This window comes from Corvus brachyrhynchos, unplaced genomic scaffold, assembly GCF_000691975.1.
Source record: "Corvus brachyrhynchos isolate BGI_N302 unplaced genomic scaffold, ASM69197v1 scaffold5, whole genome shotgun sequence".
Taxonomy (NCBI): domain Eukaryota; kingdom Metazoa; phylum Chordata; class Aves; order Passeriformes; family Corvidae; genus Corvus; species Corvus brachyrhynchos.
In genome coordinates, this window is record NW_008238321.1 from 7,420,525 (window position 1) to 7,435,755 (window position 15,231).

Genomic DNA, 15,231 nt, shown 5'->3' on the forward strand with positions numbered 1-15,231 from the left:
TGGCACTCTGCATTAATGGTATCTTGTTTTGGGCTACAGGTGTCCTTTCTGTAACTTCCCAGCTCTACTGGACAGAGCTGTGAAGCGGTTCCGCTGCCCCAATCCCCGCTGCAGAAAGGTGATTAGGGGATACTTCACGTTTGGTCTCTTCTGGAGTATTGGACAGGAGAGCTGGGATGACAGCTCATCCTTCCTAGCAGCAGTATCTGCATAGGGCAGCAGTCAAAGTGTTTGCTGGATCCTACTGATCTTCTGTAAGATTAGGTTCCTGGACAGGTGAATTTCAGGGCACTGTTGATTAAAGAGAAGCAGAAGTCCTGTCTTTTCTTGGAAGGTGTTGGCTAAAAAGCCTAAGGGTGCCAGAGGTTGCTGTCTTGCATATACAGAAATGTTCTGGTTGAACATGGCACTGGGTGTTTGTAGGTCAAAACCAAATTCTACTCTTGTATCTAATAAAACTTCTGGAGAATGAGCTGGAGCAGCCTTACATGCTATGTTTGAGGGAATTGGTATCTGCATTTTTCTTTTATGGGATAGCTTGAATACAGGTTCAGTTGGAAGTGACAAAAAAACTTGTTGGAAGAGTGGGCTGAAATGTCAGCCATTCAAAGGGCAGATCTTTGTGCTCTCCCCAGTTCCTGATGAGAATCATCAGGCCAAGTAGGGGGATGGAATGGGGAAAACTTGCTGCTTCTGCCCCATCAGTTCTGGGGAAAAACAGAAGCACAGGAATGTTTCCCAGTCTTGTGAACAGATGCAGGATCTTGCTTACTTCTGGTGCCAGCACGGCAGGGCAGGATCAGTGCTTGGCATGAAGCTACAAGGCCTCTTGCATCACTGTAGCCACAACAGTAAATTCTCATGAGATCTGAGATTCCTGCTAATCACTGAAATTCCTCCTGAGGGCATTAACCTTACACTTGTAGCTGCCAGAACTTTGGGTTCTCGCATTGATGTGGTATCACCTTTTGCCTGTATTGAGAAGTTTAATAGAAGGTTAAATTCTGCTGTCTGGAGAAGTTGAAGTTGCCAGTGCTGAACTCTGCAGTCTGGTGTGAAAATTGAATTTACTCTTGAGGGGAGAAAGCTGCTTATGAAAGATGCACAATTCCATTTTAGATCCTGACCTCCAGATAGGTTTTGTTAACATCTACCCTTCTCAGCTGGGAAGGGAATGTGGTGCCGCTGGATTGTCCCAGCATTGGAGCAAGGAGGTTTGCTAGGCACTAGGTGGCAATGTTGATTCACATTTAAATCTCAATTTTTTTCTAACTGTTTTTGCAAAAGCCGAGTTGTTTTCAAAATGTACATATGTCAGCACTACAGAACAGAACTTGGGCTTGAAGAACATGAACCCTTCAATGGGCAAAATGAATTGAAGTCGCTTTTTCCCTAAAATGTGTAATGCAGCAGAGTAGTCATGATAAGAGGGATTGGTGCTGAAACGTTCCTTTCCTACTGCTTTGCTGTTTCATTTCCTTCCTAGCGTACTGCCTGTTCCACCCTCCCTGGGGTTACAGCATTCCAGTGGGCTGGATTTCTGCTTTCCTGGACAGCTCGTGTTGATTCATTAGCTGAAAATCTGCTGAGTAGCTTTGTGCTCTTCTTAGAAGTCCTTAATGACTTTACGGTTTGAAGTTGAGAGTGAGGAATTTGGATAGCAGGATGTGGTGTCTCACAGCATCATCTGCAGTGGTTCTTCATACTCCCTCTATCTCCTCTCTCTCCAGAATGAAGAATTTCAGTTAATTCTCTTGCTTGCAGGAAATGGTTGCCCTAAGGGAGGAAAGGGCTAATCTAGGGAACTCCACAGAGGTTGGAGAGGATGCATTGGCTTTGCTAGCAGTGCCTCTGGCAGATTCAGTGGTGGTGATGACTGATGCTGGAAGGAGTCTCTCCCTGGTTGGAAGGACTGCACTCACACAGCTGAACCTAAAGCAAGGGGAAGTCTGGAAAGAGGAAGGTCAAAATGTGCCTCTCCCGAAACCTCGGAGCTCTTTGAGGGCGGGGAGAAGAGGACCAGATGGTGGACCTGTTGTATCCCTGTGCTCCATCACCTGCATCCTTTGTCTTTCTTTGGGAGTTTGTGTTGATACCCTCAGGCTCTCCATTAAATCTTGCAGGGAGCTTCATTCGTGTTCGGGCCAGCTACAGATACGCTGTAAAGCAAATGATGTGAACCAGCTGGAAGCCTTTACTTTGGCTGTGTGCTGGGCTCAACAGTAAGAACACTACACATACCCAGGTCACTGCTTGTGCATATCACCTGTAGTTTCAGTCATTTGCACCTTGAAGGGACCAAAATGTGGCTGCTCTGTATGTCAGGCAGCTGCCCTGCCTCCTGTGAGTGCCCGGCTGCATGGGGAGCATGCAGATGAGCTGGCACCATCTGCCAGGGCCACTGTGGCTCCAGTTGTGTGGCGTCAAGTTTGGCTCCTGGTAAGGTGGCCAGGGCTTGAATCTTAATATGACAAACAGCAGGGTGGAGGAAAAGCTTAGTTAGCCAAGGAAAAATGTCCGAGCCATCCTACAGTGTGTTCTGTGTGTGCAGTCTGAGCTGGTGCTGGGGCAGAGGCAGCTTTCACTCAGATTTGGCTGAGTATTGAGGTTTTGCTCTGTAATAAGCTGCTGACTGCACATGGAGCCAGGCTTGTTCAGCCTCCATCTTGGAGGGGTCCCTGCATGGAAGCAGCGCTCAAGTTTCTCATCTCTAAAGATGCACATTTCTCCTCCCAGAGCTACAGAGGAACCCAAAACTGGCAATTGTGGTGAAACAAGGAAAGGCACACATTGCTGGTTGAGTTGTGCAGTGCTGGGAGGTGAGTGTGCACTTCTGCATGGTGGGGGAAGTGCTCTTTCCCAGCAGAAAAGGAAGTCCATCCTCTCTGCTCAGCCTCCCTCCTCCCAAGACCCCACAATGCTGAAGACAAGGCTTTTGTTCCCAGCTGCTGCTGCCGTGTCCCTGGCGCCATGTTGTGGGAGAGGGAGATGGTTTCCCTTCTTTGCAGTCTCAGCACAAAGCACTGCAGGGCTTTCAGCCAGCAAGAGATGGGGAGCTGAAAGCTGCTGTTGCCATGGAAATAATGCATGCACGGAGCAGCAGAGAGCTTGAAACCCCCAGCACTCATTTCGTAGCCAGGCCACATTGCAGGGACTTGCGTTTCCAAGACTTTTCCTTAAAACTCCTCTCCATAGCATGGAATTTTTATTACTTTATGGGACCCAGTTGGGTCAGTGCTGGCTGGGTGTAAGAGGTGATGGCATGTGGCTGCATGGTGTGGGATGGCATTGCCCTCAGCCTGGGCAGCTGCCATTCCTGTGCATCCACAGTGGATTTGGGGGCTGCCTTGAGCATTGATGTGCCTGTCTCCCATGGATAAAATCTCCACTCTTTTGCCTTTCATCTTCAGCTTAAGCTCTCTGGCCACCAGCGATCCTCACGTGTTTTAATTTGGAGCGCTAAGACTTGGCATTTTAGGGCATGCCTTTTTAAGCTGCTCTGTATGTCAGGATTGATTTGGAGGTGCTGGCTAGGAACAGATGCGCCCAGCTGCTTTTAGCCTTCATTTTCTGTTGGAAGTGAGACAGGTTTAAACTTGCACTGAGCTGTGCCTGAACACGGCTGCTGTTAGCAGGGCACCGCCAGCGCTGGTAACAAGCGTGAGCCGTGCTGTGCGGTTTGCATGGCTCTGACAGGAGTGGTCTTGCTGAAATAAATTATTGCTTGATCAACAAGACCTGAAGTTGCAGAAGGAGGTGAGGGGGATACTGTGACACCCATGATCTCTGTACCTGGTGCAGCAAGGCACACACAGCTGCTTGTGTTTCAGAGGTGGGTAACAAGGCACCGATGATCCGGTTAGGAGTGTTTTATAGAGTGCAGGGGGAAGTGTTTGTGTAATCCAGCACCCAGCAGCAGGGGATGTGTTCAGGATGACATAGCTGTCCAAGGATGTCATCCAACACATACCACAGGGCCCATTACTTCTGTGCTAAAGGCTGGGCCATGCTGCCCAGAGCTGCCCTGCCCGACTCCAGATGTGCTGTGGGTTTAGGCTTAAACTGTATCAGGATTTGTTGCTGGCAGGGTGCATGTGCAACATGGAAAAAAAGATTGTCCTGGTTGGAGAAATTGAGCTTGTCCAGAATGCCTCAGAGTAGGATATACATATGGAGAATTACTTAATTCTCCTTGTTTTGCAACATGTTTTCCCAGCTGTTGAAGTCTGCTGTCTCATTCAGCTTCCTGACAGCAGTGCAAACATTTTGAAAGTCCCGTGGCCCCATCTCATTCTCTGTTCAGACATTCTTATTGCTGTTATCCGTATGTTTTTCCTTGAGCCTGTTTATTTGGATTTGATGGTTACTTGGAGCTTAGCCCCACAGCTTTAGTGCAGAGCAGAGCTGAAGGTAGCATTTGCTGTGGCCAACCCCTCTCTAATTTCTTCTTGGTGGCAGTGACCTTCTGTCCCAAGTCCTGTGCTTAAAATCCCGTCCTTCTGTGTCTCTTAGGAAAATTTGTTGGGACAAAGAAGGAAAGGAAATGTGGTGTGGATGACCTTGCTACATGTCTTCATAGAATTACAGAATGGTTTGGGTTGAAAGGGCCCTTAAAGACCATTCATGTTCTCCCTCCACTATAGACAGGGACACTTTCCACTAGACCAGGTTGCTTAGGGCTCCTCCAGGGATAGGGCTTGGGAATGGAGCACTCGTGGCTGTGTCCACTTTGATCTGGAGACCTGTCTCCCACGTGTCCATGCCAGCAGAACTCTCTAAGCCATCTTTTCCTGGCCCTGCCATCTTCCTCCTGAGCACTGCATCCCTGACACCTCCTGCTCCAGAGCTCTCGGCTGCGCCCTTTTTAAACTTGCAGCGCGCATGGGACCCCGCTGGGCGCTCTCAGTGCCAAAACCACAACAAATGGCGAGTTTCCGTCTGTCAGCTCGGCTCAGCCCGGCTCAGGCTCTCCACGGCTGGGCAGGCGATTTTCATTTTTCTTCCATAAAAGGACATTGAAGCTCGGCTGCAGCAGCGGTGCCGGTGCCGAGCCGCAGGCAGGGCGAGCGCGATGCTATCGGAGCGCGGCTCATTCCCCATCTCCGTAAAGGGATGGGCCGGAAGGAGGGGCCAAGGTCGAAGGTGGAGTTGAGGTGATTGTAGGCAGTCGATAACACCCCAGTAGGTTTTATTGCCGGGTTCTAAAGGGAGATAACAGGAGAGAGCTTGAGGTAGAGCAAACCTTAAAAGTACAGTCCTGTGGAGGAAGGGCACGTGCGCTAAACCATGTGGGCCATCCCATCGAGGTGGGGAGGGTCAGTGTTGTTTGGGGGGTGCTGAGAGTCGGGAGATCTTCTCATCCCCAGCTTTATGCTGGGCAAGCTTCTTATCCTGGGAGGAAACTGCAAGGGGAACAAGGGAAAGCCATGTGCTGGGGGTACCGTCGTACATCTTGACTTGCTGTGTGCTTGGACTGGGCAGGGGCAGTTACAAGAATTGAGTGGTGCCAGCAGTAAGTTGCTCCTAAACACCCCTTTCCAGAGAAGGAGGCACAATAATCAGACCAAATCACTGTTTTCCAGCTTGTCACCCTTTGAGACATGTAGGAAGGGGCTGTAGAAGCTCTGAGAATACCCCACCTGGAAAGAGGGGTAGGAGTGGGCTGAGTTAATTGCTGTTGTGGGGTTGGAGAGACTCCATCAGTGGGAGCTCAGGTGCTGCTGCTGCTTTAACAAGGTCAAGTCTATTTATGCAGTGGTATGTGGAAATGCTTCACTTGATAAATGAGTCTGACAGAGGAGGAGAGGGTGAGGCCCAGCCTGGAAATGGACCTGAGGAAAGAGGTCAGATTAAATGGGGTATCTGTCTCATGCAAGGGAAAAAAAAAAAAAGCTGCTGAAAGCAGGAACTCAGACTAGTCCCTTTAAAAATGGGCTGTGTAAGTCAGTGCAATTTCAAGCAACAAAGCTTACTCCTGTGCTTGCTTTCTGCCGTGTACAGCAATATCCAGTCAGTGAAGAGGCAGTTGAAAAGGCTATTCACTGACCAGTGAGTGCCTCTGTGTCAGGTCCATATGAGGTAGCAGTGCTACCTTCCATTTGTAGCTTTATCCTTTGCTGGGGAAAGGTCCAGAAGTAATAAACTGAGTACAACTTCATGTGGAGATGGAAATTTAAGCTTCAGCATCTTGTTTAGCCTTTTGCCCCTGGACACAGGGAGCCTACAACTATTTAGGCAAAGGGGACACTGATAGAAGCAGCATGCCAGTGATGGTCAGTTCTGGGTTATGATGGCTGTCTTTGGAGATGAGCGATGGATTCCACGGGGAATTGGGTAAGAGCATCCTGGGTGGGGTGTGAAAGACCCTTGGCTGCCTTGAATGTGGAAAATTGGTGGAGTAGCCTCGTAGCCAAATTCCTGGGGCTGGAAGGACCCTGAAAGCTGTAGTCGGGCTGAGGCTGAGACCTGCTGCAGGCTGAGATGAGCTGGCAGCATTGCCTTTTCCTCCTCAATCCTTTTGAAAATGAAAGGGATGAGGTTTTCTTCCATCTCATGCAGACAAGAGTGGGAGTAATGTAATGTGGTCACCCTAACATCAGGGAAAAACCCTAAATCTTTGTATGGACCAGAGAGCTCAGATTCCTCCATTAGTTTGTTTTTTAAACAGTGAAGCAACTTTGCTCAGTCACTTGTCTGTCCCCATAACAGGTAGCAATGCCACCGAGCGTTCCTGGGACTGCTGTGAGCTGGGTACAGGTCCCTTCCACAGCAGTTTAAGGTTAAAACCCTGCCTAGTGTATTTGCAGAGTGTTGGAGCAGGGTTATCATTTCACTGCTGCAGTGGAAATGGACATTGGAGGGGATGAGAAAAGGTTGTTCCCAAGCCAAATTAAAAACATTGTTCTGACCTTACTCAAGAAGCTGTATCTTCCCTCTCTTTCCACCCCCTCACATTCCTGTCGTAGTAATCACTGATCTCTAACCTCAGCTTCATCTGCCACAGCTAACCACTTAAAAAATGCACTCAAAAAAACCCCTACACCTCATTTTGCTGTACCTTAGTGCTTCCAGGGCAGAGGTATCTTTGGAGGGGCGTGAGTCAGCAGCGGAGGTTTGGAATAGCGTTGTGTCAGGGCACTGATGACTCCTCCAGGCCAGAGCCTGAGATGGCCTAACCTGCTGCAGGGAGTGTGGGGAGGTGTTTTGCTTCTCCTTTCTGTTTGCACATAAACAGATTTCAGCAGATGACACAGTCATCAGACTTCCTGAGCTAACACAAGGCTGCTGCAGACGATGGCCATTCTGGAGGCTGTCAGTGGAGTTTATTTCCTAATTTGGTCACAGTGTGTTCAGGGCTGGCCTGCTTTCCTTTTTTATTTTTTTTTTTCTTTTTAAAAACACCCATCATTTTCTCTCATTGTCATGGAGGGGAAGCTGTTTGTATCTGAGAACCTCCAGCTCCTTTCACTTCCTCTCCACAGAGGAAGTGATACTTGAAAGGCCCAGAACACCATGCAGTTCTGAAGCTGATCTTTCCTTTTTTTTTTTTTCTTCCTTTGCCATTCTTCCATGAGTTCATCTCAATGAACCTGCTGGCTTTTTATGCTTTCTGGGTAGTCATCTGAGCCCTTTGTGCTGAAGGACTTTGGAGTAGTTTTCTGAAATGTCAGAATGAGCTGTGCTACAGTTAAATTATAACATTGATAAGCTTGATTTATTGAAATATATATTTCGAGAGAGAGTGATGTGTGATTTCAGGAAAGAGCATGTGTGTTGGTTTGTACATCATCAAGTCACAGAAGGCCTGGTACCATGTAAGAAGCTGTAAATGCCAAAAACCAGGAGAAGACCTTTCAGAGTGAGTTCAATTGTCTTAAAAATCTTCCTTCAGAAGATCCCTGCTTTTCAGTGTTGGACCAGAGTCCACCCAAACAAGCTGCCTTCCTGGCTTTCAGGAGACACTTCAGCCCTTCCACTCTTCATGTGAGTTTTCATTCAGCAATAAGAACAGCCAAGGAATCATCACCAAACTTAGAAGCTCCTTTATTGCTTTTGGTTCTATGCTGGACTTAGCAGGAACAGAAGGAGAAAATAAAAGGAAAGAAACAAGTTCCCAGGTGATACAGTTAAGGATGCAGTTCCAGCAGCTTATTCAGTGGGATGGGGAGGATTGTGTGCCTTAGGTGGGGGTGAAGCTGTCGCTGTCAAGGGAGCTGCTGTCAGTTGGAGAAGATTCCCAGGCCTTGGAAGCCCAGGGATGTGCTGGGTTACCTGTTCAAACCCAGCTCTATTTTAGGTTCATAGTACATATCATAAACAGCTTCAGCGGAGCCTGGGGTTAAGGTGTGCCTGGAGCAGATGGATTAGTGGCATTAAAGGTTTGGCTGTAGGGGGGCAGGTACAGGCTGGTCTCTGCAGAAATTCTCTGCAGAGAGGAAACTTCAGTGTGTGTCATGTGTGGGATCCCAGGATACCATTGACCTCCAAAACATGAGTAACGGAGAAAAGGGAACACCAAGTGGTGGGGCAGCAAGTTTAGAGGGGCAAAGGGAAGGTGAAACACAAGTTTACTTCTAATTCAGTAAAAATCACCTCTGTGTGTCATTCCTATTTGCATATTATCCTCTAATTAACCATGACTGACTCACGCACCACTTCCACCTGAAAGGAATGATATGTTTTGAAGTGTATGGTTTATAATCTCAGTAGGCCAGCATTTCTCCTCCTCTTCTCCTGTCCTCTTCCAGTGCCCCCCAAAATGCATTCTCTTGTTGCTTTTAACCTTCAAGCCTCTTTTCTTCTGCTCCTCTCTCTGTTACTGCTCTTGCATTATTAATGGAGTGTAGCAATTCAGCCAGAACACTGACATTACTAATTATTACTTGTAGAGAGGAATGGGGAGCAAGATAGAAACTGGGTCAGGAAATGTTGTCATCATAAAATGATAGCATCAGAACTGGAGAGCAGAACTGTTTATATGAGCAGGTTTGCATTGGAAATGCCTCCTTCACCCCGGAGCACACCTGTGCACGCTCACCATGCACATCCTCTTTGCTTACTTGCTGTGTGCAGATGGGAGAAACATCTCACACACAGAGAAGGGTTAATGGACCTGTAATTTCCAGCAGCAGAGAAATGGAGTGATGGGTTGTGTTCTGCATGGCATCACTTCAAGCATCACAAAATTCATGTGCTCCTCGTTGCTGTAGTAGGAAGCCCCTTCCCCTGCTGGTGTCAAAGGCTGAGGAAGCAAAGTGGCTGCGTTTATTTTTGTATTCAGCAAGAGCCTGTCACGCTTGGTGCATTCAGATTGTCCTTGGCAGCACCAAGGGCATCCTACAGCACCAAACAGCTCACTCTGCTCCATGTGAGAGAATACAGCTGCTATGAAACCAGAACATTATTTTAGGGATGCAGCAATTAACCTGTGAATATTGGGCATGAGGAATTGCCTGCTTCTGGTTAATGGAGCTGTGCCTCTTCACTCAATTGGGCAAAGCATCCACTTGGGAATCTGGCATTCCTTGGAGGCCTCGTGTGAACGGTTGTCTGTTGTGTTCGCTTTCCCCTTGAGAGGGGGGTACGTGTGAAAATGGGAGTGTCATTGACTGTAAAATGTATCAACTCTTATGGTAAGTGGCAGTCAGAGAAGGTCATCTCTAAACGCACACCGTCGGCATTGAATAGTCAAAACAGCTAAAATGCATAGGTCAGCAGTAAAATACAAACCCAGAATTGATCTGTGTGTGCTGGCAAAAGACAAGTCCCTCTCCCAAAAACATGCTCACAGAGAAAATAGGCAGACTGAAATCTAATCCCTCCCAGAGGCATAACTTTGGTTGCTAGTGATGAGAGCGTATCTCTGGGTGAAGTATCTGGCTCAAGGTGGCAGATTCCCGAGAAGTCCCTTGGAGAGAACGAAGGGAGTGTGTGTGTCTTCCCTCTCCGTGCTGCTGGTCCCAGTATGTGTGACTGCCTGCCCGTGCATCAGCTGGGAGCCCCTGCTCTCAATGGGTATGGGGAAGCACCAAAACAGTCGGAGCTCGGTCCCTGCCAGGCGGTCGCGCATCCCCATGAGCTCAAGGCTGCTTCATTGACACTCCCAGGAAGGCGGGAGGCCAGCACAGGAGCAGCGTGACTCCCTCACAAGTCAGATGGTAACTCACACAAAGCCAGCTTGATATTTAGGCTGGGCAGAATTGACAATATCCCCTTTCAAAGATTATCCTTTAAACTGTCCTAGTCACACACCGCCTTTGGCGCCTGCCTGAGCCTTTCGTCAGGATGAGCAGTATTTAAAAGAGAGGCTGGCTGCTCTAATCTCTTCTCCATGGGCTCTAAAACCTATCCTGCTGTAGCTCGCCAACTTTATTTCTCTTACTGATCATAATAAGTGTAGGGCTCTTAAATCCTGGCTCATGTTTTATCTGTGGTGTTGGTGGGGCTGCCTGTTATCTTGAAGCGAGCCCAAAGCAGAGCTTTGCTAGTGCATTTGAGGGAGAGCAGACATTCCCATGAAGTGGGAGCTGGAGATACAGTAGAAATTACTGCCTATTTAATAAAGCCATTGTGAATCTGGAGAGGTCTAGAGTTTACAATCCCAGTGTCCTTTTTTTTTTTTTTTTTTAAAAAAAGGCAAGTACTGATTTGCCACTAAAACTGAGCATTGTCAGTAAGGCAATTACTCTGTCCAAAATTTCATGTGCACGTATTTAATTAAAAGGCAAGAGGGTTAATGAAGCTTTGAGTGCATAAGGCCCCATTCCCTGAATTTAATTTTCTTTAATTGCTCCAGAGATTGAAATTCCCAGCTGTGGTTGTCCCCTAACATGTGAATTAAGGAACCGGAAAGGGACAATTTGGTTTGTCTCATTCAGTGCCAGCTTCTTCCCCTTTGACTGAATTTTCATCTTTTTGGTGAAAGGGGACTAGATAAAAATCCTTTCTTAAGTCAGTGTTTCAGCTTTGTGGTAGAATTGGCAAAGCTGTGACCTGCTGATACTTTGGACACTGGGAATGAGCTGAAAAACAGGGAGTGTTTGTGCAGATTGTTATTCTTCCCTAATGTATTGTAGAAGATCAAGAGCAAATACAGTTTTTATTCTTTTCCCTCCCCAATACCTGTCATCGCATTCAGGACTGGTGGGGTTAAGTCAACTGAATTGCATGGCACAGCCCCAGTCAAACGAGGCTTCATTAGTGTGCAGTTTCAAACTTAAAAAAATTTTAAAGGGTGGTTTGGGGGTTTGTTGCCTGTTTATTGGGGTGTTGGAATAGTCTAAGCCCTCTGTGAATGTCAGGGTCTTTTTGTGTAAGTTCATAGTCCAAGCTCTGTCAAAGGGCAAAAATTTAAAGTACAGCAAATTCATGGGCTGGTGAGATGATCAGTGATGGGAAAAACCTGTTCCTGACTTCATTGTAACAAAAGCTGATGGTCCTTGCTGAATGCCCTGTATGTGGTGTGCTCTGCCTCTATTGTGGCAGTTGCTGTTGGATATTCCAAGGCTGCTGTATGTTTTTGTGTCCTAATGGGCTTGTTAGCAGCTGTAGCCTTGGCTGGGTGGTTAATACTAAAGGAAGCTTCCAGCAGCAACAGAAGGCATTAGGGGTTAATTTAATGCACACCTAACACTGGAACAACAGCAGCAGCAAGTGTTTGGGGTTTGCCTTTTGGAGGTCTTAGCTGTCAGAAATCCTTGGGAAAACATGCAGTAACATCCCCTTGATCTGGTGGAGACTTGCCCTAAGCCTCCAGCACATACACTGAAAGATAAGCATCCCCTGCCTGAGCAGGTATTTCAGAGCTGTCGGGCTCTCTCAGGTGGCTGCTGCTAAGCTGTGGTGTGTATGGTGGTTCCTGGAGTGCTTTTGGGAGGATTGTTTTGGATGAACTGTGCTTTGCTTTCAGGAAGGTATCCTGTCCCTCCCTGTTGATGTGGGACAAACCACCCTGCAGGGACCCCTGCCCTGGTTGTGGAGCTGGAGGGATGTGAAGGTAGCTTTGGCACTCAGCAGCATCTTGGAGATGCACATTTGATTAAGATGGACCATTAACCATGCATATCCATTGAATCTCTGCTTCAGTCTGTAAAACCATTGGGATTAAAAAAATTTAATCGTTTTCTGACATTCTTTCATCCATCCTTATTTCCAGTCAGCCTGCTCATCTTCAGCTAGGGTTAGCATGAATTCCCCACTCAAACCTGCACTTCTGGCCTGGAGGAATCCACCTTCTTTGCTGCTACCCAACATCTCTCCCGTGCCTCGATGGTTTAAGTGACCTCTGCCCTGTTGAATAACTAATGGCCAGGTTGGAGTGCGAGGGGTCAGGAGGTCCAGGGCCTGCCCCGTGCGTGGCTGCTCCTCCCACTGTGGTCTGGGGGAGCAAAGGTGATGCTTTAAGTGGTCTCTGTGCTGCTACCAGTGTAAACAGAGCAGATGTTTCCCCGAGCCCGGGGAGAGTTAATGGAATGCATCGGCCCTGGCTGATGTAAAACATGGCAGCGAGTTTTGGGGATGAGGTCAGCAGGACTGAAAGCTGATGGGAGTTTAATGTCGAGGCTGCTTCTCCAAGCCAAGGGGTCAACTGAGAGAGCTGTGGCTAATGGAAACGCAAGTACACTTGTCATAAATCAGTGCCACAACGCTGAACAGGCATTGCTGCTGCTGGATGCCACAGCCAGCAATGGTTCTGTAACCACCCATGAGCTCTTGTTCCTCACTGGGTGTCCTTAGTGTCAGTGTTTGATTTTAGAAGGGACAAAGAGGCTAATAATTGAAGGTTTGGGAAAGGTTTCACCTCCATGTGCTGTGAGAGCCTTGCCTGCTTCACCTCCGTCACTCTGTTGTTCATGGGATCCCATGGTTGCTGTATCTCATCCATGTGGGAAATGCCAGGAGGGCAGCCAGGATATTGTTGGGATACCATTTTAAACAAGTTGTCCTCCTGGTCAAAGGAGATGGATCGTGTTTCTGCTGTGAGGTTGCTAGGAAGTCCTGAGGCATCCAGGAAAGCGTCGAGAGGCAGGAGGCAAAGCAGGCTTGGCACTGCTTAGAAATCATGTGGGGTTTTTTTAAAAACAAACAAGTCGTGTAAAAAGTAAAGAGCAGCATTTTCCTAGACAATGAGAAATCAGTTTGCTCTCTGACCAAGCAGCACATTTCCCGTGAAGCTGGATGCTGCAATGTGCCATTTGCCAACGAGATAAGATGTCTGTATTTGCTCGGTGATTTATCCCCTGTGAAGCCAATCTGAAAGAATGCTTTATTGCTCTATTTATTTTTTCAAAAGAGGCTTCTTTGACCTCATTTTTTGTGTAGGGAGCATGCATGCCTTTAAGCTAAATCTCAAAGCCTGGTCAAAATTGGGGTCTGTCTTCAAGGTTGCAGCTTGAAACACAACATCCATGATGCCATTCAGAAGCCGAGAGGTGAGCAGCTCTCCCCGAGGCTTTTTCTGATTGAAAGCCTCATACACATCAACAAAGCCAGTCTGCAGCTTAAAGGGTTTGGGTTTTTTTCCTTTCTGGGTCCTCCTTTAAGGGCAGAGGTTAAAACAAAACAGATGCTCTTGGATGGTGTCTCTGCTCTTAGAGGCAGTTGCTGTACGAGGCCTTGGCTCCTGGCACGTGAGGGGAGGATGCTCCCTCCTATTTGCGAGCGGACGTCAGGCTTAATAAAAAACCCCAATCTGAAAGAGCCAGATGATCCCCCTGAGTGAGAAGTATCCGTGCTGTTATTGCATTACCTCCATCCCTTAGTTTGTTTGTGCAATTATCCATGTAAGTAAAACCTGAAAGTGCCTCCTTACAGCACATTCTCCCCAAACAAGGGAAAGGATCGCAGCTATTGGAGTGGCTGCAGAGAGAGGGATGGATTTTTCAGGTAGCTGGAAGCTGTGCCAGGTTGGGTGTTTGCTGGTAGCCTGCTACTATATTTAGTTTTTCTTGGCCTCCCAGAATGAGCACATTGAACCTTTCTAGATATGGAGATAGGCACAGCACCAGGCAGCCCTCAACACGGCCTGCCAACTTCTGAGCTTTATTTGTTGTTTGGAGCCTTGGTCTTCACTGTTCTGTGTCTCGGGTAGAGGATAATGAGATTAGGTTATGTGAACAAGAGTTGGTTTTGTAGCTGTTCTCTCTACAGGTAACAACTGGGGTGTTTTTTAAGAAAAGCTCCTTTTCTGGGGGTTTTATTATCTTGTGCATTTAACCCTTTGTGGTGTTTCAGGTGTGCAGAGTGAAGAACAGGTGCTTTGCAGGAGTCATTAATTGCCTTCTCCAGTTTTGTACCACAAACCAGTATGCAGATACTTTCAGACACAAACTACTTCTACTCCGAGATCCCTTGAATAATTTTGACCTACCCATGTAGTTAAATGAAACATTTTTTTCTTCCTGGAACTTTATTCTGGTTGCAGCTGTTGTACAAGCTATAGATTTCTAGATTTGTCAGAAAACCATGACTTCAGACCACTGGGATTTTGGTGGGTGGGTGAAAGTGCTAACAGATTAACGAGTCTTACTTAGCATCTCCATCTGCCAGACTAGGCCGTGTTCGGCACAGGAGGCTTAACACAGCTGGTTTGAGCTGGTCTCTGAAAGCAAAGCACCCTTTCCCTAGTCCAGGCTGACCCCGATCTCTAAAAACAAGCACTGCAGTGCCTTGTGTATAGTTATAATTGCCCTGAGAAGCTGTGGCTGCCCCATCCCTGGAAGTGTCCAAGGCCAGGTTGGATGGGGCTTGGACCAACCTGGGATAGTGGAAGGTGTCCCTGCCCAGGGCAGGGGGTGCAACGAGATGAGCTTTAAGGTCCTTTCCAACCCAAACGATTCTGTGATATATTTCCTTTCCTTTTCCTCGTCCAAGCACTATGGTGAACCTAAGGTGTGCAAATGAGTAAAAGTAATGGAAAAATGCAGGGAATCCCCTAAGGACCAGGTAGAAGGCCTGGGTCCTCACCAAACATGTGGATCAAGTCCCTTGTCTGACACTTAACTCTCACATATTGCTGTGACACTTGCAATTACTTTCCTTGTGCCTTACCTCCATAAGGAGATAAATTAGAACGTGTGGTATAAATCAGATATCTCAATCCCAATGAGGGCGGCTCATACCAGGGGGAAATGCCTGGGAGCAGCTGTGTGTGTGGCAGTGCTCTCATGTTGCAGTTGGCTCTAATCTCTGTCGCTGCGAGGGGCAGCCTCAAGGTCCCGCTGGGGGCCGGGA

At 47.6% G+C, this 15,231-nt stretch overlaps 1 protein-coding gene across 2 annotated transcripts in view; it reads left to right on the forward strand.

Annotated features, from left to right (window-relative positions):
• The window catches only part of RNF216 (ring finger protein 216), a 75,885-nt gene that overhangs the window by 29,470 nt on the left and 31,184 nt on the right, over window positions 1-15,231 (forward strand). For both annotated transcript variants that reach the window (XM_017734088.1, XM_008633456.2), the window contains one exon: window positions 40-118. In XM_017734088.1, the coding sequence (XP_017589577.1) occupies window positions 40-118 (79 nt within the window). The remainder of the gene's footprint in view (window positions 1-39; window positions 119-15,231) is intronic.